This window comes from Entelurus aequoreus, linkage group LG10 (assembly GCF_033978785.1).
Source record: "Entelurus aequoreus isolate RoL-2023_Sb linkage group LG10, RoL_Eaeq_v1.1, whole genome shotgun sequence".
Taxonomy (NCBI): Eukaryota; Metazoa; Chordata; class Actinopteri; order Syngnathiformes; family Syngnathidae; genus Entelurus; species Entelurus aequoreus.
Window position 1 is genome coordinate 10681168 of NC_084740.1, and position 13781 is coordinate 10694948.

The 13781-nt window shown below is 39.1% G+C and overlaps 1 protein-coding gene across 7 annotated transcripts in view; it reads left to right on the forward strand.

The window, feature by feature from the left end:
• The first annotated feature begins 711 nt into the window (after positions 1-711).
• LOC133658245 (von Willebrand factor A domain-containing protein 5A-like) overlaps positions 712-13781 on the forward strand; it is a 35224-nt gene continuing 22154 nt past the window's right edge. For 4 of the 7 annotated variants that reach the window (XM_062060070.1, XM_062060075.1, XM_062060076.1 and 1 more), the window contains exons 1-10: positions 713-858; positions 10357-10406; positions 10581-10783; positions 11807-12029; positions 12239-12405; positions 12480-12594; positions 12669-12844; positions 12919-13007; positions 13094-13238; positions 13471-13550. In XM_062060070.1, coding sequence (XP_061916054.1) covers positions 10364-10406; positions 10581-10783; positions 11807-12029; positions 12239-12405; positions 12480-12594; positions 12669-12844; positions 12919-13007; positions 13094-13238; positions 13471-13550 — 1241 coding nt within the window. In that variant the 5' untranslated portion in view covers positions 713-858; positions 10357-10363. Of the gene's footprint in view, positions 859-6312; positions 6384-10356; positions 10407-10580; positions 10784-11806; positions 12030-12238; positions 12406-12479; positions 12595-12668; positions 12845-12918; positions 13008-13093; positions 13239-13470; positions 13551-13781 lie in introns of those variants that run through there. The other 3 variants (XM_062060074.1, XM_062060077.1, XM_062060071.1) reach the window with 2 other exon arrangements.

Sequence of the window (13781 nt, forward strand, 5' to 3'; positions counted from 1 at the left end):
TTACAATCCGGGGAGGTGGGATGTGGTGGGGGGATGGTGTTGGTCAAGGGTTGAAGTTGCCTGGAGGTGTTTTTTAAGTGCGGTTTTGAAGGAGGATAGTGTAATATCTGTAATATTTGTGTAAGTGTACTGTGCCTTTAAGGGTTTGTGAACGTGCGTGTGCGGGGGGGGGGGGGGGGTTGTCGGGAAGGTAGTGAGCGTACTTTGGAACTACCAAAAAGTTACCGCTTGTTATTAAAGCGATTGAGCAGCGCATCCTCGTCTATGTCACTTCTTCTCCACTGTGAGGGATTACAATATGATTTGCTAGAGTGGTTGGACAGAACAGATAAAAAATATATATATTTAAAATATTTTCTAAACACTCCACAAGGTGGTGCCATAAACCCCGTAGTTTGACATTGACGTCCCTATTTGGAATTTCCCTCACCTACAAAACTTTGTGGCACAAGCGCATTTTGTCAAAATAAAACGAGAATAAAAATGTGAATTTGTAATTGTATTACCCAACCTGGTGTGTGTACGCCTTGAACTACTTTGCATGTCCTCATCAGAACGACCATCCAGAAAAGTGACACCAAACTTTACTTTGACTCGGACTCATTTTCTAGGCCAGTCGGGTTGAAGGCATGCGTGGGCAAATGCCGACACACATAAAAAAAACATAGTTACATTGCAGGCCAACTGCGAATCGTTTCGCATTGTTCACTTAAAAAGAACCGCTCAAGAAGTTCAGTTCGTTCGCCAACGTCACAACTCCAGGAGCAAGGCGTTCCCTTCTCTTCTGATATAAACACTCATGTTCGTGTCAGTCTCTGGTCCTAACCTTACTACGCGTCTTTGAAAGACTGGTTCGAGGTATGCTTTTTTTCCTGTATTTCTATTTACTAGATAATGCTGTGTCGCTAACTGTATTTGAAGCTGGTGGGAGTGAAACATATTTGTTGTCATTTCGCTAACATTCGTAAGTACAAACGTCACGTTCCGACGTTTTCAATAAAACGTATCCAGGGCGCGAATTCAACCGCCCTTGTCATTTGCTGTAATGCCCTAAAATTGACCAACATTTACGGCAAAAGGAGGAGAACAATATTTGATGTTTCAGTTTAATTTTGAACGTGCCCTAAAATTGACCAACATTTACGGCAACAACATGCCGTGACCGCCCTTCACTTTTTACTTGTTAATGGAGCAGGGATGCAACGATTAACGGTGTAATGATAGACAGCGGTAAAATTCCAGGGGCCGTACTTATCAAGCTTCTTAGAATTACTCCTAAGAAGTCTGCTAAGAGTTGACTTAAGAGTAAATAAATTATTCGCTGAAAGCTGCACTTAAAAGTTAGTTATCAAGCGTCTTACTCACACTTTCAGCGAAGTGTAGGACTGAATCTTAAGTGTCACACTCAGAGCTGAATTACGACATTACTATGTGCCGTAAACGGAATTTTAGGTGACGTCATTTCTGTGTCCATAGAAATGACCAATCACGGAAGGGAATCCGTTGTCTAAGAATAAAGAAATATCTTGGAAATATTTAAGTGGACAATGGGAGTGTATATTTTGACAATAAACTACAAAATAATACAAAACAAACTAGTCCCCGCCGGCACTCACGCTACCGCTCCCTCTCTTCTATCGCCCACACACTCACTGACGTCACTCACCTCACGGCCACACACATACGCTACTGTCATAACATTTTCTTTCCAATTCATTAATTAGGCAGCTAATTTGAAACTGGTGTGGGTGGCTCTATATATACTAGCCCACTGCAGACACATGCAGAAATCAACAAGGAATCGAAAAGTATTAAATCTGTGACAAAAATAATATCCGCTCTGTCTAAACGATACCGTTTGATCAGCTGCTCGTCATCAAAAAAAAAAAAACATTGTTCCGTTCCCTGAACGTTCGCGCACGTCTCTCTCGCCTCAGTGCCATCCCCTGCTGGCAACTCCTAACCACTTAAGACACCTCTGAAGGTCTCTTAAATATTGTGGAGAGTAGGAGTGATTCTTAGACTTAAGAACGTTGATAAAAAAGCTTTTATTCTTAAGTTTGAGAGTAGGACTAAATTTCGCAAATTCTCAGGACTTAAGTGTAAAATGGCACTCTAAGAAGCTTGATAAGTACGGCCCCAGACGTTTAGTAACACCGTTTTTTTTTATTACCGAAAAGCTGTCATTTTGTAATGCATTTTAGGCAATTGCTTACTTTCTGAATATTGAAGCGCCGCAGAGTCTGCGAATGCGCACTTGAGCCGTTCGGCTCGGGGAAACATGGCGGCGACTCTGTTAAGCAATAAGCACATTTACCGGTAATAATGTAAATAGCAAAGCCATGTTGAATATCTTACGCAGTGACGTCATGTGCCTGCGTGCTAGGGATGGGCGATACCACACTTTTAGGATTCAATACGATACCGATACTTTTTCTTGCATTTTCATCGATACCGATACCATTAATTTCTTATTGGCAATTTTTGTCAGTCAAAAATATTATTACTACTGTTATTATTTAAGACAAATCACAAGACAAATACAGACCATTTATACCACATTCATTATGGTCAATATATAATACAAGTAAAATTAAAATAAATAACATAAATATGAAAAATAAATTAAATATAAACAAAAATATACGCATTTTCACTTTTCTTATTCCTCAAAAAAAAAAAGTATTGGTAGAAAAAGCTTAAAAAAACATTTATTCATAACAATGTTATGTTTCAAACCTCTTTGTGGAAGTAAATGTATAACACTTCTCTGAAGCAAAGTCAATAATGTCCTTGTCCTATAAACCTGCATACGAAAGACAGTTCCCTGAGAAAATGAACTTGGAAAAATTATCTACAAAAATGTCTGACACCATCACACCTTTAGTGTACTCGAGATATGTCGTCACACGTCACACTTTACTGAAGTCTCAGATTGCTGTTCAGGAAAAGTAACAACGCTGTCGGCTGGCTGTGTGTGTGTTGCACGTTGACGACGCTCATTCGCTGTCTCCTGTGACGTGACTGGGCCAGTTCTATACTCTGCCAGGTACAGGGGTGTTCCAGCACATAGTAAGTTAAGTAAGTAACCAAAAACATCTGAAAGTGATGCTTGCACCCCCCACACGCCGTTTTTTGGTTTATATTGATAATTTTTTCAGAAAAGTGATGCCAAATGAGTAGCGTGTGAGTATCGATATATCGATACCACAGGATCGATACGCACATCCCTACTACGTGCACTGAAATGGTATTGTGAGCATGCGCAAAATAAACGGAGCAGTAAGTTCCTGTACCAAAGAAATGATGGCGGTGTGTTTATTAAGGAGGAGAACAATATTTGATGTTGCAGTTTCATTTTGAACGTGAAGCTGGGACTGAGAGTTAGCATGCAGCAGGCGATGTGTCGGGAACGTAGTCCCAACTTGTTTATAAAGTTTGTAGTTTGTTTACTGAGATGTTCACTCGTCCTTTATTTAACTGCTAACTTTGTTTAGTGTTCCAATGACATCAATACTAGCTCAAATGTTTTGTCATCTCATCGAATTGAACGCTGGCTGAGTTGTCCGGGAGGCACAAAGATTGTGTGTTACAAACCCCGTTTCCATATGAGTTGGGAAATTGTGTTAGATGTAAATATAAACAGAATACAATAATTTGCTAATCCTTTTCAACCCATATTCAATTGAATGCACTACAAAGACAAGATATTTGATGTTCAAACTCATAAACTTTTTTTTTTTTTTTGCAAATAATAATTCACTTAAAATTTCATGGCTGCAACACTTGCCAAAGTAGTTGGGAAAGGGCATGTTCACCACTGTGTTACGTGGCCTTTCCTTTTAACAACACTCAGTAAACGCTTGGGAACTGAGGAGACATATTTTTTAAGCTTCTCAGGTGGAATTATTTCCCATTTTTGCTTGATGTACAGCTTAAGTTGTTCAACAGTCCGGGGGTCTCCGTTGTGGTATTTTAGGCTTCATAATGTGCCACACATTTTCAATGGGAGACAGGTCTGGACTACAGGCAGGCCAGTCTAGTACCCGCACTCTTTTACTATGAAGCCACGTTGATGTAACATGTGGCTTGGCATTGTCTTGCTGAAATAAGCAGGGGCGTCCATGGTAACGTTGCTTAGGTGGCAACATATGTTGCTCCAAAACCTGTATGTACCTTCTCAGATGTGTAAGTTACCCATGTCTTGGGCACTAATACACCCCCATACCATCACAGATGCTGGCTTTTCAACTTTGCGCCTATAACAATCCGGATGGTTCTTTTCCTCTTTGGTCCGGGGGACACGACGTCCACAGTTTCCAAAAACAATTTGAAATGTGGACTCGTCAGACCACAGAACACTTTTCCACTTTGTATCAGTCCATCTTAGATGAGCTTAGGCCCAGCGAAGCCGACTGCGTTTCTGGGTGTTGTTGATAAACGGTTTTCGCCTTGCATAGGAGAATTTTAACTTGCACTTACAGATGTAGCGACCAACTGTAGTTACTGACAGTGGGTTTCTGAAGTGTTCCTGAGCCCATGTGGTGATATCCTTTACACACTGATGTCGCTTGTTGAGGCAGTACAGCCTGAGGGATCGAAGGTCACGGGCTTAGCTGCTTACCTGCAGTGATTTCTCCAGATTCTCTGAACCCTTTGATGATATTATGGACCGTAGATGGTGAAATCCCTAAATTCCTTGCAATAGCTGGTTGAGAAAGGTTTTTCTTAAACTGTTCAACAATTTGCTCACGCATTTGTTGACAAAGTGGTGACCCTCGCCCCATCCTTGTTTGTGAATGACTGAGAATTTAATGGAATCTACTTTTATACCCAATCATGGCACCCACCTGTTCCCAATTTGCCTGTTCACCTGTGGGATGTTCCAAATAAGTGTTTGATGAGCATTCCTCAACTTTATCAGTATTTATTGCCACCTTTCCCAACTTCTTTGTCACGTTTTGCTGGCATCAAATTCTAAAGTTAAGGATTATTTGCAACAAAAAAAAAAGTTTATCAGTTTGAACATCAAATATGTTGTCTTTGTAGCATATTCAACTGAATATGGGTTGAAAATGACTTGCAAGTCATTGTATTCTGTTTATATTTACATCTAACACAATTTCCCAACTCATATGGAAACGGGGTTTGTAGATGTGAGGTGTCACTCCTCTTTATTTTTGTAGGCCAAACTGTTGCACTGAAGTACATGGTTGTTGTTGAAGAAAAAAGCTTGTTTATTTGACTTTATCTTCATTAGCCAAACTGCTTTGTTTTTTGTATATTGATATCAAAGTAAATACCATGTTTTTTTTTACATGACTTGGTTTTTTTTCAATCCACAAAGTAATTACTTTAAAAAAACATTCATGTGACATAGCATTTTGTTAATGTTTTATTGTGTATAATTAATTCCTATTTGACATATTTGTACTCAAACTCTCAATGGATCTGTCCTGATTCAGCATGTACATGTACATAACTTAAAAAATAAATCTCTCTATGAAAATGTAAAACTAGAGATAAAGGCATCATGTAATAAAAAAATCTGACCCGCTGATACTATTAATGAACAAAAACACAACTATTTGTCTTTAAATATATAGATGCAGAATGTAGAGCATTTTTATTAGATATTACAAATTACATGATGGCGTCGCATTCACACTGCAACACTGTTTTACCAAACATAGTGAATAGTCATGATTAATAAGCCATCCATCCATTTTCTACCGCTTGTCCCTTTCGCGGTCGTGGGGGGTGCTGGCGCTTATCTCAGCTGCATTGATTAATAATCATGATTTCAATATTGATAAAAATAATCTTAATTATTATTTTGTCCATAATCGTGCAGTCCTATGTATAAGACTTGACCTCATATATTAACACTATTTTTATCTATATGGACAAAAAGTGCAGTTACGTCTTATATCCATAAGATGCCATCTTGCGAATGTTTCACATTTATTTTTATTTATTTATAGTATTACTTTGTTTCTGCCATATTACTTTGTTTATAATGCTTGTGTTGCTTTCATATGGACATTCAGCTTTCTACTTGTAGTACATATGTACATTTTGAATGTGTGTGTTTTTAAAAAAAAAAAGGATTTCAGTATAAGTAGTTTTTAAAAATGTTGAGCACATGTATGGTCCCCGTTGGGGTAATTCATTTTCACTGCCGTACATTTAAACAATAGACATTACACATCACGAACAAAAATAACAAAAATACATCATACGTGACTAACACATTTACAGGCTTGTCAGACAGGTTGGCCGGTCCTGCTGTTTAGGGCGGCTGTAGCTGCAGGGATAAGGCTTTTCCTGAGGCGGGCACTCCGGAATTTGATAGTTCTGTACCTGCGCCCTGTTGGTAGTGGGTGAGTTATATCCTGGATTATTGTGTTTTCCAGTCGAATGATGGACCTGTGGTTTATAGATCTGAGATGTTGGGTGTGTGTAGGCCGATGATTTAAGCTGCTGTGTTTGTAATACGTGTGAGTTTGGTGCGGTTGGTTACAGAAAGCATGGTGAAAAAACATGTGGAACAGTACAGAAGGATGGGTTGAACGATGCTTTGGTATAGTAATAACAGGAGGTGAGGTGCAACGTATAGTCCTTTAAGTTTACGGATGGCTGACAGTCTTTGTTGACCTCTTTTTTGAATGTCCGTGGTGTGTTGATCAAAGGTGAGTTTATTGTCCAAAGTTACGCCCAAGTATTTAAGAGTGACAACTATATATATATATATATATATATATATATATATATATATATATATATATATATATATATATATATATATATATATATATATATATATATATATATATATATATATATATATATATATATATATATATATATATATATATATATAATATATTAGGGCTGCAACTAACGATTAATTTGATAATCGATTAATCTGTTGATTATTACTTCGATTAATCGATTAATAATCGGATAAAAGAGACAAACTACATTTCTATCCTTTCCAGTATTTTATTGGGAAAAAAACCAGCATACTGGCACCATTGATTATTGTTTCTCAGCTGCTTGTACATGTTGCAGTTTATAAATAAAGGTTTATAAAAAAAAATAAATAAAAATAATAATTGCCTCTGCGCATGCGCATAGCACAGATACAACGAATCGATGACTAAATTAATCGCCAACTATTTTTATAATCGAATTTAATCGATTAGTTGTTGCAGCCCTAATATATATATATTAGGGCTGCAACTAACAATTAATTTGATAATCCATTAATCTGTCGATTATTACTTCGATTAATTGATTATCGTAATAATCGGATAAAAGAGACAAACTACATTTCTATCCTTTCCAGTATTTTATTGGAAAAAAACCAGCATACTGGCACCATACTTATTTTGATTATTGTTTCTCAGCTGTTTGTACATGTTGCAGTTTATAAATAAAGGTTTATAAAAAAAAAAAAAAAAAAAAATTGCCTCTGCGCATGTGCATAGCATAGATCCAACGAATCGATGACTAGATTAATCGCCAACTATTTTTCTAATCGATTTTAATCGATTGATCGATTAGTTGTTGCAGCCCTAATATACTGTATGTATGTATATATATATATATATATATATATATATATATATGTACATATATTAGTGACATGTGGTGAGGTTCATGGCTGGTGAGGCACTGACTTCATCACAGTCAGATTTACAAACATATGAACCCTAAAGAGTATCTTATTCACCATTTGATTGGCAGCAGTTAACGGGTTATGATTAAAAGCTCATACCAGCATTCTTCCCTGCTTGGCACTCAGCATCAAGGGTTGGAATTGGGGGTTAAATCACCAAAAATTATTCCCGGGCGTGACGCCGCTGCTGCCCACTGCTCCCCTCACCTCCCAGGGGGTGAACAAGGGGATGGGTCAAATGCAGAGGACAAATTTCATTACACCTAGTGTGTGTGTGACAATCATTGGTACTTTAACTTAACTTTAACTTTACACATACAAACTGTAGCACACAAAAAAGCACATTTAATAAAAAAAACGTTATTATGGTCTTACCTTTACTTATAAATGAAGTCCATGTGCCACTGTTGTGCTGGATTAATGCACCCCCGCCGTAGAATGCACCCCCTGACGGGAGTGTTATATCAACTAAAGCCCACACTTAAACTTTCCACGTGCAAGATTGAATCTATTTTGAAAAGTTATTTAATAAGAAGCCAAAAAGAGCAAAAACAATATTGTTCGTGTTGGTACTTTAATTTAACTTTAACTTTACACATACAAACTGTAGCACACAAAAAAGCACATTTAATAAAAAAAAACGTTATAATGGTCTTACCTTTACTTCTAAATGAAGTCCATGCGCTGCTCCTTCTGAACAAAAGCATCGATAACTTGTTTATAGAAGTCTTCCTTATCTTTCTTCAGTTTTAAAAGTCTCTCTGTCTCGATGGAGATCTTCCTTTAATTATTACCTCCTGCTTTGATTGAAAGTCCAGTTTAGAAAACTGTTTTATTTTAGATATGTAATCCTCCATGTTAATAGTCCAGGCGAGAGGAAAAAATAAACGATCGCTGCTAACTGTTGCTGCTTGTTGTCACTTCTTCTGCAGCCGAGTAGTCGCAAGAATGATCTCTATGATCACTACCGCCCTCTACCACCAGGAGGCGGGATTACTGCGAGCCTCACACAGTGTGTCTTCGCAGCCGTTTTATGATTGCTCAGCACAAGAAATACGTTACACACATACAGTTGTTGACAAAATAGACTGTACATTATATACCTCAGCTAACTAAACTATGGAAATGTATAATATAATTCATATAGCAATACGGTCTCACTGCACAGCAGGCCAGCAGTTAGCCGAGTCATTGCGCAATCCATGGCGAGGCTCAACTGGCTGGTGACTCACCGCAAGTCTCTTCTCAGTATTTGAACGGCAAATGTGAAAATTCAGCGATTTTGAATAAAAATAATCTAAAACTGGTGAAGTTAAATGGAAAATAACTTTATAGTATAATCACTGGATACATATAACAATTTAATTAATTTTTTTTGTTTTTACATTATTTTTCTTTCCATGATGGCACGTGAGGCCCCGCCTCACCTGCCTCCCCTGACTGCACGTCACTGATATATATATATATATATATATATATATATATATATATATATATATATATATATATATATATATATATATATATATATATATATATATATATATATATATATATATATATATATATATATATATATATATATATATATATATATTGGAATTGGGGGTTAAATCACCAAACATGATTCCCGAGCGCGGCCACCGCTGCTGCTCACTGCTCCCCTCACATCCCAGGGGGTGATCAAGGGTGATGGGTCAAATGCAGATAATAATTTCGCCACACCTAGTGTGTGTGTGACAATCATTGGAACTTTAACTTAATACATATATATATATATATATATATATATATATATATATATATATATATATATATATATATATATATATATATATATATATATATATATATATATATATATATATATATGTGTGTATATATATATATATATATATATGTTATTATTATTATATATATATATATATGCGCATGCGCTTTGGCGCCCCTGCCTCGAAAGAAAATCATTTTTGCCTTGGTGCCTTTCCAACTTGCCTTGGTGCCCTAAAATATGAGCCCTCCTTTAAGGCAACACTTGCCTTGACCCTAAAAAGTTAAAATTCGAGGCCTGCGTATCAATAAGAGAGCTGAAACAATTATAAAAAAATATTTAGACAGAACTTCCTATGTGAAACATAAACAGGTATTCATTGTGTGCTTTATCTGCCATTTGTTTTATTTTTATGAGTATGAAGCACGTAGTGACTTTTTCACTGAATAAAAAATGTTGTAACTCTACTATGGTCATTTGTTGTCATATTGTGACCACAGCAGGTTAATACTATATGTGAATAAATACTGTATGGAATAATTAAGATAGGATAGACTTTAGACTTTATGTGAAATTATGTGGTTGCAGTGCAGATACAAAAAGACTACAAAAAATAAGGTAAAGCACGTGAAAACAAAAGGGGACATCAAAGAACACAAAGGACATAAAACACATTAAAAGCACAAAGCTAATGTAACCAGCTGCCACTTCAGCCGCCATTTCTATATACAGCTACAAAAGTAAAACACACACACAAAAAAAGAGCTATACGATTGCACCAAGCGTATGCAGTTATGTTGAACATGTGTTAATATTCACAATATTCTGCAAAGTTACCTATTCTTATATTATTGCCACTAACAAACTGACTGTGGATATTTTATTTTGTGTGTCCGTGTAGAGACACGATGGAGTGCTGCTGTGGACTGCTAACTGCTGAGAAACAACCAGGTACTGATTTGAATGTCAAAAATAAAAAATAAAGTATTCATTACAAAGACCTTTGTAATGTAAGCGTACAACCTGATTGTTCAGATATTCCATCTCATTTACGAATGTGTTAAATATGTGTGTGTGTGTGTGTGTGTGTGTGTGTGTGTGTGTGTGTGTGTGTGTGTGTTTCAGTTCCTTTAAAGGGCATTGAAGTAGAGCTGGAGGTGAAAGACCACGTGGCCACAGTAGTGTCCACTCTGCACTATGATAACAAGGAGGACAAAGCCATAGAAGCTGTTTTTGTCTTCCCTCTGCCCGGAGATGCTGCTGTCTGCCATTTCAGCGCTAAGGTCGGACAGACTGAGATTGTGGCCGAGGTGAAGGAGAAACAGGAGGTGAGTCGCATGCATCTCTAGGTCGTCCTCAGACAAGCCTTCCATCGTTGCTTCCAGTCATCCCGATTCTCCATACATTTGGCCAGTTCCTTGGTACACTGAGCTCCTGCATCCTTCTTGAGTATGTCCACGTATGTTAGTGTGGGACGTCCTCTTGACCGATGCCCATGTGCTGGTTCCCACAGTACCAATTTGCTGGCTGGCAGCTCCTGATGCCTTTGGCAGTGTCCTGCTAGTCTCATTCTCCTTACAGCAATCTTCTCGCTCACCCTTGGTATCCCCTTGTAGAGGATTCTGTTAGTTACGTGCGCACTCTTGTTGATGTTATGCACTGCACGCAGCATCCTGGTGTAGCAACCATCCAGAGACCTCTCCAGGATTTGCTTCAGGGTCTAGCATTCGCTGCCATAGAGGAGAACGGACTCAACTGTCGCATAGAAGAAGCTGAGTTTGATTTGGCGGGGGAGGTTGGAGTTCCATACACTGGTCATGCCTTTCAGGGCCCTCCATGCAAGTGCCTTCCTCACTTTTAGATCTTGCTCAGTTGAGTTGACCCATGCGCCCAGGTATTTGAAGTCCTCAACTTCTTTCAGCACAGTGCCTCCTGCTGTTATCAGAGGGTGATGTTCTGGTGGAACGTTGTAGGTCATGACCTCAGTTTTCTTGGCATTTAGCCTAAGGCCAACCTTGGCGCACTCTAGCTCTACCCTGTGTAGTAGTTATTGTGCTTGTTCCACGTTGTTGGAGAGCAGACTGATGTCATCCGCATAGTCAAGGTCTGTCAGGACCACTGCCGGTTGTCGACTCGACTTCCTTGGTGTCAGCGTGAAGCCAAGTTCCTGCTCTCGCCCATTTATTGCCTTCCTGAGCGCATGATCAAGGACTATGATGAAGAGGAAGGGGGCTAGTGTATCCCCTTGTATAACTCCAGCCAGGAGTTATACAAGGATACCTTGTATAACTGCATCCCAAAGACGAAATGGCTGAAAAAGAGCGTCCACAACCAGGTTTTGTCCTCTCCAGGCCCGCGAGGAGTACGACGACGCTTTGAGCTCAGGGCAGCAGGCCTTCCTCCTGGAGGAGAGTGAGCAGAGCTCGGATATCTTCTCTCTCAGTGTGGGCAGTCTTCCTCCAGGAGAGAGCGCCTCCATCAGGCTGGAGTACATCATTGAGCTGGCTGTACAGGCGGATGACGCGCTGAGGTTTTGTTTGCCTGCGGTGCTCAACCCTCGCTACCAACCTCAGGGTAGGACACTTAGCAACACCTTTTTCATTCATGCTAATCTCATATGTGTTCATGTTATTAGTGTATATACAGTATTTGCTAATGTCATGGAATACATGGTGTATTTTAATAATATTGAAACCAAATATTAGGGCTGAAAAATGTAGGAAAACCCTGATGTAGATATTTAAGACTTGGCAGAGTTCTTGTTGATTGTACGATGTTTCCAGGGAGTGAAGGTGGCGGCGTCCAGGTGACCTCTGTCCCCGCCTCTCAGGTGCCCTACAGTCTGTCTTTCTCTGCTCGGGTGTCCTCTCCTCGTCAGGTCTCCAAAATCGACTCCAACTGTTCCTTAGAGCCTCTGCAGTACCTCAACGCGGAGCAAAGCCAGGCTGTTGTACGTAAACGCTGACGACTGTTTGTCACGGTTGAGAAGTGCTATTTATGTATTTATTTATTCACTGGGTTTAGGTGAAACTGGCTGCAGGACACAAGTTTGACAGGGATGTTGAGCTGCTGATTTACTACAAGGATGCCCACCAGCCGGCTGCTGTGGTGGAGGCAGGTCAGGTGTCTGCCAAGCCTGGTGAGTTACTTCTAATTACAAACTGATGTAAAACTATGCATTGAATGTGTTTGAATGTTTTTATTGTGTTTCAGGCACACTGATGGGAGATGCGGTCGTGATGCTGAGTCTGTACCCGGAGTTCCCTCAGGCAGTGATGTCTTCACTGGCCTCAAGTGGAGAATTTGTGTTCGTACTAGATCGATCTGGAAGTATGGATTGTCCTATCAACAACACCAAGAAGAGTGAGACTCGCATCAGCAGCGCCAGGGTAATTAGAGGGTCAATTAATTTGTCCTTCTTCCCTACGGTGGCCTTCACTCTTTGACTTTCACTTCCACACAGGATACTCTTCTGCTGCTTCTGAAGAGCTTACCAATGGGCTGCTACTTCAACATCTACAGTTTTGGATCTAGCTTTGAACACATCTTCCCGTAAGAAAGTACCCTTTGTCCTACCATTACATTCCTGGTAAGTCACACTGCATGAGTACATGTACTTGTGTGTATATTGATTGCAGTACGAGTGTGGAATACAGTGAGAAGACCATGGAGGAGGCTCTGAAGAAAGTCAAGGAGATGCAAGCTAACCTGGGAGGAACAGAGATCCTTCAGCCGCTCAAACACATTTACAACCAACCCTGCATTCCCAGTCAACCAAGACAAGTAATTTACACACCCATCTGCACTACTAGAGTCTTCTCACTGTAGCTGTAACACACACACACACACACACACACACACACACACACACTTAAAATATGTTGAACACGCTGAGAATGTATTGCTTTCTGAGTGTTAATCCTGAACCAACAACTTCTTGACATTACCAGTGTGACAGAACTGATGACAGCAGCGATGCGGTGTAAATTTTAAGTCCATTGTCAATTCCTCACAGCTTTTTGTCTTCACTGACGGCGAGGTGGGGAACACTAAAGAGGTTACCAGCCTGGTAAAGAAGAATTCCACCTCTCACAGGTCAAAGCGCACGCACGCACACACACAGAATAAGTTAGTGATTTTGAAAAAAGGTAAAACATGTATTGCATATTCAATGTTAACATTTTGTTAAAATAGGAGAAAGTGCCACAAATGTGAATTTTGAGACATTTAAGTGTTAAAAAAGTACTTTAAACCTTGCTGTGTTTTTTTTTTTTACTTCAGTAGTTACATTTAATACACAAATCCATCCATTTGTCTTGCTTCTTG